General features: G+C 44.6%; 1 protein-coding gene across 4 annotated transcripts in view; it reads left to right on the top strand.

The window, feature by feature from the left end:
- Nucleotides 1–12,738, top strand: part of LOC121538172 (protein SOGA1-like) — an 88,377-nt gene that overhangs the window by 12,324 nt on the left and 63,315 nt on the right. For all 4 annotated transcript variants that reach the window (XM_041845972.2, XM_045207184.1, XM_045207185.1 and 1 more), the window contains exon 3: nt 1,036–1,194. In XM_041845972.2, coding sequence (XP_041701906.2) covers nt 1,036–1,194 — 159 coding nt within the window. The remainder of the gene's footprint in view (nt 1–1,035; nt 1,195–12,738) is intronic.

Raw genomic sequence — 12,738 nt, 5'->3', positions numbered from 1 at the left:
GGAACACATGAGTGATAATACTGGAACACATTAGTGATAATGCTGGAACTCATTAGTAATAATACTGGAACACATTAGTGATAATACTGGAACAAATTAGTAATAATACTGGAACACATTATGATAATACTGGAACACATTCATGATAATACTGGAACACATTAGTGATAATACTGGAACACATTAGTGATAATACTGGAACACATTAATGATAATACTGGAACAAATTAGTAATAATACTGGAACACATTAGTGATAATACTGGAACACATTAATGATAAGCTACAGTAAGGTGCATTTATTACTGTGCTTTGAATACACCATCAGCAGAGAGCCATATATTACTTACGCAAATACACTGAATGTACAAAACATTGAGAACGCCAGATCTTTCCATGATATAGATTGACCAGGTGAAAGCTATGATCCTTTATTGATGCAACCTGTTAAATGCCCTTCCATCAGTGTAGATGAAGGGGAGGAGACAGGGTAACGAAGGATATTTAAACCTTGAGACATGGATTGTGTATGTGTGCCATTCAGAGGGTGAATGGGTGAGACAAAATATTGAAGTGCCTTTGAACGGGGTATGGTAGTAGGTGCCAGGCGCAGCGGTTTGAGTATGTCAAGAACTGCAACGCTGCTGGGTTTTTCACGCTCAACAGTTTCCCGTGTGTATCAAGAATGGTCCATCCAGCCAACTTGACACAACTGTGGGAAGCTTTGGAGTCAACATGAGCCAGCATCCCTGTGGAACGCATTCAACACCCTGTAGAGTCTATGCCCCGACGAATTGAGGTTGTTCTGAGGGCAAAAGGGGGTGCAACTCAATATTAGGAAGGTGTTCCTAATGTTTTGTACACTCAGTGCATATATGTTCATACTGGAAACAAAATACAACTTATAAAGGCTTAGGGCATTCATAAAGTCATTTAGTATGACTCTGGACCATGGAATTGTGGATCATGCTTCTCAATGAACCTCTGATGTTGACCACCCTCCCTCATGTCTTCTCTCTCCTCCTTTGGATGTCAGGTGGCTAAAGACGTGTCCATCCGGCTGCACAACGAGTTGGACTCTGTGGAGAAGAAGAGGGGCCGTCTGGAGCAGGAGAATGAGGAGCTGAGGGTCAGGCTCCAGGACCTTGAGGTGGCCAAGCAGGTCCTGCAGGCTGAGATGGAGAAGCAACGAGAGGTAAGACATTATGTAGTACACGGCTGGGTGGGGTGGGATTGGGCTGAGCTGGGATTACCATGTTTGGGCCGTGTTGATAAGGCCAGAGAAGTAAGACATGGTGTGGTTTAGCTGGGCTGGGCTTGGTTGGGTTGATCCTGGCTGTGTCTAGCTGGGCTGAGCTGTACTGGGTTTAGCTGGGTTTGGCTATAGGTTACTCTTGTGTTGAATAGGCTGGGTTAAGTAGGCTGGGTTTAGCTGTGCTGATCTGTTTTTTTGGCTTTCTTCAAGGTTCCATGTAAATTCACCAGGCTTGGAATAAAACCTTTTACATTTTCAGTAAATGGAAAGTTTGGGACCTCATACTGTACATCAATTCTTTATTGTCCTATATGTTATATTAGAAAAAATAAGTGGGCGGTTTGAGATTTATGATAGAGGGTTGTGTTTTTGTTTGGACCCAAATAGGGACTGCTAACCTTTAAGCCAAATGTGATATTTGGCCTTTCTTCATTTGGCCTCGCCGTATGTTTACTGGACAGAGTTAAATAGAAAACCGTGGGAGGAAGTTGCTTTGTGCAAGTCTTTTTATCCTGATAAATGCTCCTGCTAAAAACACTATTTGCTCTCTACAGATATTGCGTTATGCTCAGTTATGCTCTCAGGAGAAATCAAATGTCCTCTTCTCTCAGTCTCGGCCCTCCCTCTGTGTTGACTAATCTGGAGTGGACAAAAGGAGGCCCCTTTCTCTCCTGCTGTCCCTTTATGGAGGAGAGGAGAGCAGGGACTGATGACTGACCATATTCTTGGCCCAGCTCTCAGAATGGGGGCAGGGCTGGCTGGCTGGCTGGCTGGCTTGGTTGGTAGCTGGTTGGGTAGCTGGGTGTCTGGTTGGCTGCAATGCTAACTCACTCCGTCATTGCCAGGCTGGCTGGTTGGTTGGTTGGCTAGCTGTGTGGTTGGCGGGCTATGCTAAGTGGGGTACTGCTGCTGTGTTGTGCTTGCCCCATGGAGAGGGAGAATTCTTTGCATAGCTGACACCCTTCTGATCCAGAACTATTATGTGTGCCTGCCGATCCCTGGCTTCACTGTTTCACTACCCACTCTGTCTCTGTTCTCAGTCAGTTAGGAATGTCTCCGTCACTGTTCTTTTCCTTTGATTAAAAGGATAAGTTAAGAACAGTATTAAAAACAGCCAAGCAACACACAAGTGAATATAGTTGAGGTAGAGACAGGAAGATAGGAGGAAAATAGAGAGAGAGAGAGAGAGAGAGAGAGAGAGACAGAGAGAGAGAGAGAGAGAGAGAGAGAGAGAGAGAGAGAGAGAGAGAGAGAGAGAGAGAGAGAGAGAGAGAGAGAGAGAGAGAGAGAGAATCACGGATTTGTGTATAAAGGTGAATAAAAGGTGGTCTGTAAATAATGAATTGGTATTCTGTGGCTCCTGTCTTGGGAGTGGAAGTGATGCTGCTGCTGCAGTATTGAGGTAGCTGCTGGGCCTGGCTAGACCAGGGGATTGTGCTGCTAGATGATCAGTCTCCTGGGATAGTGGAGGGGCTGATGATGCTGGCCAGGTAGAGGGAGGAGAGAGTGAGAAGGAAGGAAAAAACAGAAAGAAAATATGCAGTATTTGCCATGTTTTCTGAAAATCTTCTGTTTCAGTACAGAAATGTAATAATGGTCAGTTTTAATAATTGAATAACAATCAATTCAGAATCTAATTCAGCAAACAAAATTAAAAATGACTGGTGGTACTTGTATTGTCTATTACTTATAATACATGGAGAAAATAGTACATTTATATGTTTCCTCCCTAAGCTTGTGGCAAGCTGTGACATACTGTGCTGCCAACTCTATAACATCAGACCTTTCCCCCAAACATTGCAATGTTTATAACCTCAGTTGTGTTGAAAGATGTGGTCAGCAACATTTGAGTCCATATTTAGGATGCATTGACCATTAGGCCTAGGTTAAATCCAGATTGGCTGCTGCAGTAACATTTGAGTCCATATTTAGGATGCATTAACCATTAGGCCTAGGTTAAATCCAGATTGGCTGCTGACTATTTCTGATGTCTTCCAAAGACAATCTGTTTAAAACCCATCGTAGGCTCTCAGCGTTTCATCACGTAAATGCATTGTGATAGATCTGCCATTCACCCCTCTAAACCAATGGAAAATGTTGGGATTAGAAGTAGTGTCACCAGTGAGGCTAAATAAGGACAGCTCTCTGAGATTAGATACATTTGAGTGGTTTTGGCTGCCTGTGTCTAGCGTATTGCTCTCTGTAAACCAGCTACATTTTTCAGAAGTGATTCCACACAAATGGACAAAGGGGAATGCTTGCAACCCTTCCCCTTTCCAACACAGACAGAACACTGCTGATTAAGACATTTCTTTATCCTCTCCCTGTCCTGTCCTCCTCTAATTTCAAGTGCATCGATTCCCATTGCCGCTGTTTTGACCCTCTGAAGGTGATGAGGCTGGATTGGAGGGAGGGATGGAGGGGGGTTGGGTTGAGGTAGGGAGGGGGGGGGGTTGGGTGGTTGGGTCCTGTAGCAGCTTCAGCTGAGATGAATGGAGACAGAGGTGGGCTATAGTATGTGGGGTCCTGGCGAAGGGGGCTGGCAGTCAGGAAAGATAACACCCTTAAGTGGAAACCTCAATGGCGAGAGGGCAAAGAAAAATATAGCAGGACTTATCTCCCTCCCTCTTTCTCTCTTTCTTAAGCTTGTTCTCCCTCTATCTTTATTTTTCTCTTTCTCGCCACCCCTTCCCACTTTCATTCCCAGTCGCTCCCTCACATGTTCTCTCGCTCGCTCTCTCTCTCTCTCGCTCTCTCTCTCTCTCTCTCTCTCTCTCTCTCTCTCTTTCTCTGTCTCTCTCTCTCTCTCTCTCTCACTCTCTCTTTATAATACCTTTTCTCTCTCTCTCTCTCTCTCTCGGAGGTCATGGGCAGACTGGGCAGTGTTTTATGTTTACTGGTGTGTGTATTTGTGGGCTTTCATTACCCCAGTGATTTAGTGGGATCGCAGTGGGGACTGCTTGGGGACACAGAACTCTGTAGCAGTCAATCCCAAGGCCTAATGCACTCCTTTAGTATTGCATCTGCCACTCATTTTGCCATTACTTATCAAGGAAACACTACACCGAGCTTGCCCCCATTTTATTTATGACTTTCAGGAAGTGCCTTTGTCCTGGAGGACATGTGACCGTGAGCTACTTCCTTATCAGTCACATGGTTGTCTGTCCCAATGAATGAATGATTATGCTCTGGGCTTGAGCCATTGATAATTCAGTGCTTTACAACATGCAGAAGAGCTGAGGGGTGTATTCATGTGATGAATACCCACATAATAAAATACTATTGTATACTATGGTATAAATACTATAGTATTCACTGTAGTGTTTTTGCTGACTTTACTGTAGTATTTGCGAATTAAAGTCAGCAAAAACACTACAGTGAATGCTGTAGTATTTACTATAGTATTTACTGTAGTGTACTGTATAATACTGTAGTATTTACAGTTAACTATAGTATAAATACTGTAGTACCTGACAACTGTAGTAAATACTATAGTAATTCATGTAGTGTTTTTGTGGATTGTAGTATACTGCAGTATTTACTGTTGTGTTTTTGCGGACTTTAGTATACTGTAGTATTTACTGTAGTGTTTTTACAGACATTACTGTAGTATTTACTATAGTGTTTTGTTTTATTATCTTTGACATAGAAGTGGAGACTTTCTCCTTCAGGAAACCTACTGGAGAAATACTAAAAGAGCAAATGCTCCATAACCTGTAAGTAGGTAGGACCTACTAGCTCTCAAAGTCTCATGTCAGAATTAAAAGTTCATCCATGTTTCTCAAACGTCAAAGTTGTTCCTAATGTCAAATTTCAAAGTGTTTAAGGTTAAGTTTAGGCATTAACTCCGATTTTTTAAGGTTTGGCATTAACTCTGAATGGTTAAGGTAAGGGTTAAGGTTTGGGATAGGCTTAAAACAAAAAAATCAAAAACAACTTTCAACTGCTAGATTTGAACTTGCAACCTTTGGAGTCAGTGGCAGACGCTTACGCCCATTCGCCATTCCCAACACCCTAGTAAAACTGAAAACTACTTGAAGGTAATAGCGCTCACTGTTGCCCCTAGTGGCTGGTTTCCACGTTATCTCCCAAAATCCTCAGACATGGATGGATGTCGAGCTAGGTAGAACTGGGTTCTGAATAGATAGTTCAGAGCTTCTGCAATATATGGTCTATACTTGGCATGTAGGTTTCTCAGTTATGGGTGGCATAAATTGCGTTATGGGGGAGGGGAATGGGCAGGGTATATGCAAATTAAATACATTAATATTTACTATAGTGTAGTGTTTTGCGGACTGTAGTGTTTTTGCGTACATTACTGTAGTATTTCCTACAGTGTTTATTTTCTTCTCTGGATAATATTGTAGTATTTACTATAGTATTTTACAGTATACAACAACAAGTACTACACATGATCGAGGGATACTACCGTGTGTAGAATAGTATTCTACAGTATACTACAGTTTGCTATATAATTCTATAGTAATTACTGTAGTATTCTATAGTAAACTGTAATATATTTTTTATGTGGGTAGTGGACAACATTGTTTTCTTTGGTACCTTGGACAATGTTCCATCTTCTGGCACTTTGCCACTGTGGTACGCTTTAGTTCTCACACAATGGTGGTGTTATTCAGTTAGGTTACAGTGAAATGGGTCAGGTATTTCACCATGGGCACACATACACATACAATAGTACACACACACACCTATTCCGCTGCATTAGGTGGGTCCTGAGTGCTTCTCCTCCGTGGGCCAAGCTGACAGGTTTAATCTGGGATTCTCCGCTCAGCCCCTGCAACCAATCAGGTCGCTATGGGCGATCACTTGTCCCAAACGGGCTGCAGTCGCTGTGTGTGTGTGTGTGCTCTGATTAGAACTCCTCACCATGCTGCTTGCAACCACAGTGGTTTGGGCTGAACTGAGTCCCACCGTGCTGCAGACCTCCAGATCTCCAGACCTACAGACCTCCAGCTTGTAACGGAGCCTTCTCTGATAATGACTGTCTCTTTCCCGCTCCCCTCAAACTGTCCCTTCTAAAAACAGAGCTGCTTACCCCTGGTCAAAACCTCTCCCACCCTAATAAGGATTTAGCTGGCCAGCTGTCTGTCTCTGATGAGGACCGCCCTGCGCTGGGTGTGTTCCAGGACAATGCCAAGGACAAACAAACCTATTATGGGCCATCATGGCATCAAAGCAGATGGGTTATGGAGGCACTGGATAGAATGCTGTTTTTCTGGGTCATTGTGATTGACCAGGACATCACCTGTGTGGCTCAGTTGGTAGAGCATGGCGCTCGCAACAACAGGGTTGTGGGTTTGATTCCCACGGGGGACCAGTACGAGAAATGTATGCACTCACTACTATAAGTTGCTCTGGATAAGAGCAACTACTCAAATGTTATCACTGTCTTGCAGTACTATATAGGATGTAAATATAGGACACCAAGGCCTTTATTAGCCTAATGACTAAAATAGAGAGAGAGGAGAAAGCAGGAGAGTAAGAAAAAAGAGAGGTGGGGAGAGAAGGCCAGTGAAGACAAAGGAATGTTCCCAGTAGCATTTCTGGGTCGATAGAAAGAAGCTTCACACAATGAACCCTGTGGGACAAACAGACATTCAGAGGTGTGTGAGGAGCTGCTGGAGGACCAGAGCTCCCCATGGAGGAACATAAAATACCTGCAGAAAAACACACACATATCTCACTAAAACATAAACGCATATACTATGCACTCATCACAAAATCCATGTAAAATCTTGGAGCAGCATGGGCCATTTCCTCATGTATGAGTCAGGCACAGCCAAGCAAACTGTGTTGAATTTTTCAAACACATGCATATTTTCCCCCCTGAGGAATTGCAAGGTAATTTAATGCTCCAATAAAAATACACATGAAAATTGAGAAGAGTCAGGTCAACTGTGGAAAGGATAGATCCTCAGACAGTGACCTGAAGCTGTATAGCCTGCATTCTCCTCCTCATTACAGAGTGAAAGCACTGTGGACATAGAAACACATGCAGCAGACAAAGTGTATGCAGAGCGCTGGAGCCCTGACAGGTTAGATGAAAGGCATTTTATATCCATCCCCTGCTAGTCTCTCCATCCCCAGCCAGTATATCCACACCTGAGCCAGTCTGCAGGGAGGAGAGAGAGAGAGAGAGAGAGAGAGAGAACTGACACATCTAAAACCACTGCTCTGTTCATCACCCCCCTGAGCCAGACGTCTACTCAACATCTGTTGGTTGTTGTTTTTACAGCTCTCTTTCTCCCCCTCTCTCCCCCCTCTCTCTCCTCCTGTTTTATAGACATTAAAAGGTTTTTAAAGTGTCACATTATCTCACGCAGTGGGACCCGTTAGGTGTGGGGAGGAGAGGTCTACTACAAGGTTCAATTTGGACTATGCAGTCTTCAGGGAGCCATTGTAGTCTGGAAAACAACATGTTACAGCCAGGGGGAGGTGGGGTTGATGTTAAATGTGTGAAGGGGGGTGTAGGCAGTAGACGGTTTTATTGATAGCCTTACCTTTCCTCACCAAAGCTTAGTGGGGAAGAGTAATTGCTCTCCAGAGTACATCTGTTCTGCTTAACGGCTCCTGGTCGGAGAATTACACATGAATTGTACATACCTACAGAACCAGTCAAAAGTTTGGACACACCTACTCATTCAAGGGTTTTTCTTTATTTTTACTATTTTCTACATTGTAGAATAATAGTGAACACATCAAAACTATGAAATAACACATATGGAATCATGTAGTAACCAAAAAAGTGTTAAACAAATCAAAATATATGTTATATTTGAGATTCTTCAAAGTAGCCACCCTTTGCCTTGATGACAGCTTTGCACACTCATTCTCTTTGCACACTCACTCATTGGCATTCTCTCAACCAGCTTCATGAGGTAGTCACCTGGAATGCATTTCAATTAACAGGTGTGCCTTGTTAAAAGTTAATTAGTGGAATTTCTTTCCTTCTTAATGTGTTTGAGCCAATCAGTTGTGTTGTGAGAAGGTAGGGTTGGTATACAGAAGATATCCCAATTTGGTAAAAGACCAAGTCCACATTATGGCAAGAACAGCTTAAATAAGCAAAGAGAAACAACAGTCCATCATTACTTTAAGACATGAAGGTCAGTCAATCCGGAACATTTCAAAAACGTAAAACATTCCTTCAAGAGCAGTCGCAAAGACCATCAAGCGCTATGATGAAACTGGCTCTCATGAGGACCGCCACAGGAAAGGAAGATCCAGAGTTACCTCTGCTGCAGAGGAAAAGTTCATTAGAGTTACCAGCCTCAGAAATTGCAGCCCAAATAAATGCTTCACAGAGTTCAAGTAACAGACACATCTCAACATCAACTGTTCAGAGGAGACTGCGTGAATCAGGCCTTCATGGTCAAATAGCTGCAAAGAAACCACTACTAAAGGACACCAATAATAAGGAGGAGGTGTGATGGTGTGGGGGTGCTTTGCTGGTGCCACTGTCTGTGATTTATTTAGAATTCAAGGCACACTTAACCAGCATGGCTACCACAGCATTCTGCAGCGATACGCCATCCCATCTGGTTTGCGCTTAGTGGGACTATCATTTGTTTTTCAACAGGACAATGACCCAAAACACACCTCCAGGCTGTGTAAGTGCTATTTGACCAAGAAGGAGAGTGATGGAGTGCTGCATCAGAGGACCTGGCCTCCACAATCACCCAACCTCAACCCAATTGAGATGGTTTGGGATGAGTTGGACCGCAGAGTGAAGGAAAAGCAGCCAACAAGTGCTCAGCAAATGTGGGAACTCCTTCAAGACTGTTGGAAAAGCATTCCAGGTGAAGCTGGTTGAGAGAATGCCAAGAGAGTGCAATGCTGTCATCAAGGCAAAGGGTTGCTACTTTGAAGAATCTCAAATATAAAATATATTTTGATTTGTTTAACACTTTTTTGGTTACTACATGATTCCATATGTGTTATTTCATCTTTGATGCCTTCACTATTATTCTACAATGTAGAAAATAGTAAAAAATAAAGAAAAACCCTTGAATGAGTAGGTGTGTCCAAACTTTTGACTGGTACTGTATGTCAGAATAATCTGCGCACTAGACTGTGGCATAAGTTGCCCGGGTTTCATATGTGCTGCAAGGTGCCACTTCACTCAACATACTACTTCCAGCTAAACAAACGACCGAAGGGAATCGTCATTGAGCGTTCTCACGTGCAGCTCCTTTTCATATTTCCTTATCGGAGGACCCGAAGTGACCCTGTCGGCCATTTTGACAGGGGAAGAAACCCAGATGCAGGGATGTGTCTGTGATTTATGATGATTGGCACATTTATACGGATTCTCCAGGAGGCCGGAGCCTATCAGACCGAGCGGTGATTAGGTTGGACTGGGTGATAGGCCTCCTGTCCTGGCAGGTCATTTGTAAAGTCCCCCACCGCCACACACCCTGTCTGAACCGACTGCCTTGGCCCAAGACTAATAATAGTTTTACCAGATGTCTATTCAGAGCTCTGGCTCATATAAGGCCCCCGACTCCACAATCCCCATCCTCCTACCAGACCAAGGCAGTGACATCATCAACATGCTGCCAGTTGCGCCTGTGTTTACTGTGATATTCAACAAGGTAATGGGAATAGGCCAATGACATGTTATGCTGGCTATGCTGTCGCTTTGGACCTTGGTTGCCATGGCTACCTAAACTCAGACACCTGTTTGGCTAGACATATTAGCCTCTCAGTCACTTCAATTGGGAATAGGTTTTATAGCGAGGCTTATGGTAAAGACTATAATAAGCCTATGACAGATCCCTAACAGAGAAAACAACAGAGACATATTAGCAACATGGTATAATAGGACAGTGGGGACGTTTTATTATCCCGAAAATGTGGCCTGCCATATAGAATGGGTATATTGAACGAATGGCAGTTGTGTGACTACAGAATGTCACCACCAATGGTTTCCATCACGGCATGTACTGTATGTCTGTCTGGTTCCACATCAGGAACTTTGAACCACAGTTGTTCTCCAGGGTTCTAAGTAGGGGTGTAACGGGGTTCGGTATGTATTGCGGTTTTGGGGTCACGGTTCGGTTTCGGTACAGCATAAAAATGAAATTCCAACAGTTACTCTAGTGGTCCTCTGTAGCTCAGCTGGTAGAGCACGGCGCTTGTAACGCCAAGGTAGTGGGTTCGATCCCCGGGACCACCCATACACAAAAAATTTATGCACGCATGACTGTAAGTCGCTTTGGATAAAAGCGTCTGCTAAATGGCATATTATTATTATTATTATTAACTGTTGTTTTTTGGCAAAATACGAAAAATGTAAAAGCCCCCTATTTGTGGCCCAAATCCAGTTTCTGTGACATCATTCACAATGTTCCTGGCATTGTCTGTTGTGACAGGGATTGTTATGTTGGGCCTCAAGTAGAGGTCTAAAAATGTGGACCCGTTCTGAAATGTACCTGGGGCTTTCCCACCCAGACAAATGTGACCGACCGGCTCGATTCGGTCTTATGTACAAACATTTTAAATGTTTTTTTTTTACATTGGATAAAAGTAGAGACTCAGAGCTAGAAAATGGTGTATCATACACTACACTTGAGGAACAACGGGAAAGTAATTCTGCTTTGAAAGTTGATAAACTTGTAACCTCACTTTCGAGAAAATGGCCCTTGAATGTTTTGGTACCTACCAGAGAGCTCTTCTTTGTCTACACCCATTCAGCATCGTTCACACCCATTTAAGCTTTAGCCCCACCCATCTCTTTAACGATTCACATGTGAGGCTATGTACTAAACAACCAAAGATTTCAAGACTAAAGGCTGGCTTATACTATGGGTTTGTTCGTAAATTTAATCTGGAGTGCCAGAGTGTGCTCTGGGCGTTCGTAAACTCAGAGCGTTGTCAGATTGTCCGTTTGTAAATTCCGAGCGTTTCGCTCTCGGTGTTATGATTTACCAGTATTAGAACCCAAATGCAGACAAGTACACCAAGCCAGAGAAGGTTTAACAGGTTTATTTAAAATGTTCAATAGTCCAGGTTTCCAATAATAGGGGAAGAGCAAGTCCAGGTTACAGGGAGGGTAACAGATCCAGGTCAGGGCAGGTGTGGTACCGTAATGTCCTAGTGTCCGTGGTGAGTCCAAAAGAGAGGTCCGGTAGTGGAGAGCAGGATGGTGGTGGCAGGAGTGAAGCGGAGGCAGGAGTCAGGTTCCAAATATCTGTGGCACAGGAGAAAATAAATAGAACAGGCCAAAACACAAAGAGCAAAAATAAACAGGTTGAGTCGGCAGCGAGACTAACATGGTCGTCTTGACTGTGATCTGACGAGTAGTGGTAAGTTTGACCGGGTCTTAAAGGCTGAGGTGATTATGGTGAATGAGCTGCAGCTGGAACCCGGACTCCCGCACACCAGACTTCACTCCTGCAATCAAGGACAGACAGAGGGGAGGAGAGAGCAGAGAGAGAGCTACCTAGCAGCAGTAGGCCTAACAGTACCCCCTCTACGGACGCCACCTGGCGGCCGCGGCTTTATCGGGATGTAACCTATGAAACTCTCGGACCAGAGCAGGATCCACAATGCCAAGCTCCTGGGCACCCAGGAACGTTCCTCAGGACCATAACCCTCCCAATCCACCAGGTACTGGAAACCACGACCCCGGCGGCGAACATCTCCAGAAGTCGCCGGACAGTGTAGACTGGACCCCCACCCACGATCCTGGGCGGAGGAGGGGGACGAGAGGCGGGCACAGAGGGCTAACCGACACAGGCTTAATCTGGGAAACATGAAAGGTGGAATGAACCCGTAGGGAGGCAGGAAGCTGTAGCTTAACCGCGCAGGGGTTAACAATAGACAGTATCTTGAACGGTCCTATAAAACGAGGCGCCATCTTCTTAGACTCCACCTTCAATGGAAGGTCCCGTGACTTCAGCCATACCTCTTGACCAGGAGAGTAACCGGGAGCCTGGGACCGGTGACGGTTGGCTTGCCTCTGCATGTACGCCGAAGCTCGAGACAGAGCTACCCTGGCCTTCCTCAGACCAGAGCGCGGCGCATGTGGGACTGCACCGAGGTACCGCCAGTTCCCTCTCTTGAGAAGGGAACAGGGAGGTTGATAACCCAGAGCACACAGAAAAGGAGACAAACCAGAGGAAGCGTTAGTCAAGGTGTTATGAGCATATTCCACCCAGGGGAGCATGGAGCTCCATGACCCAGGGTTAGACCCTGTGACACAGCGAAGGCGGTCTCCATCTCCTGGTTCGCTCTCTCTCTCGGCTTGCCCGTTGGTCTGGGGGTGATATCCAGAGGACAGGCTGGATGTAATGCCCAAAGCTTTACAGAAAGCTTTCCACACCTGGGAGACAAACTGGGGACCCCTGTCAGAGACAATATCCGTGGGTAGACCATGAGAGCGGAACACATGTTCAACCAAAATATCAGCCGTCTCTCTGGCAGTGGGCAGTTTAGGTAGGGCCAAAAAATGAGCGAACT

Source organism: Coregonus clupeaformis, chromosome 24 (assembly GCF_020615455.1).
Source record: "Coregonus clupeaformis isolate EN_2021a chromosome 24, ASM2061545v1, whole genome shotgun sequence".
Lineage (NCBI taxonomy): Eukaryota > Metazoa > Chordata > Actinopteri > Salmoniformes > Salmonidae > Coregonus > Coregonus clupeaformis.
The sequence above is the reverse complement of the archived record's forward strand: the minus strand, read 5'-3'. Positions and strand labels throughout refer to the sequence as shown.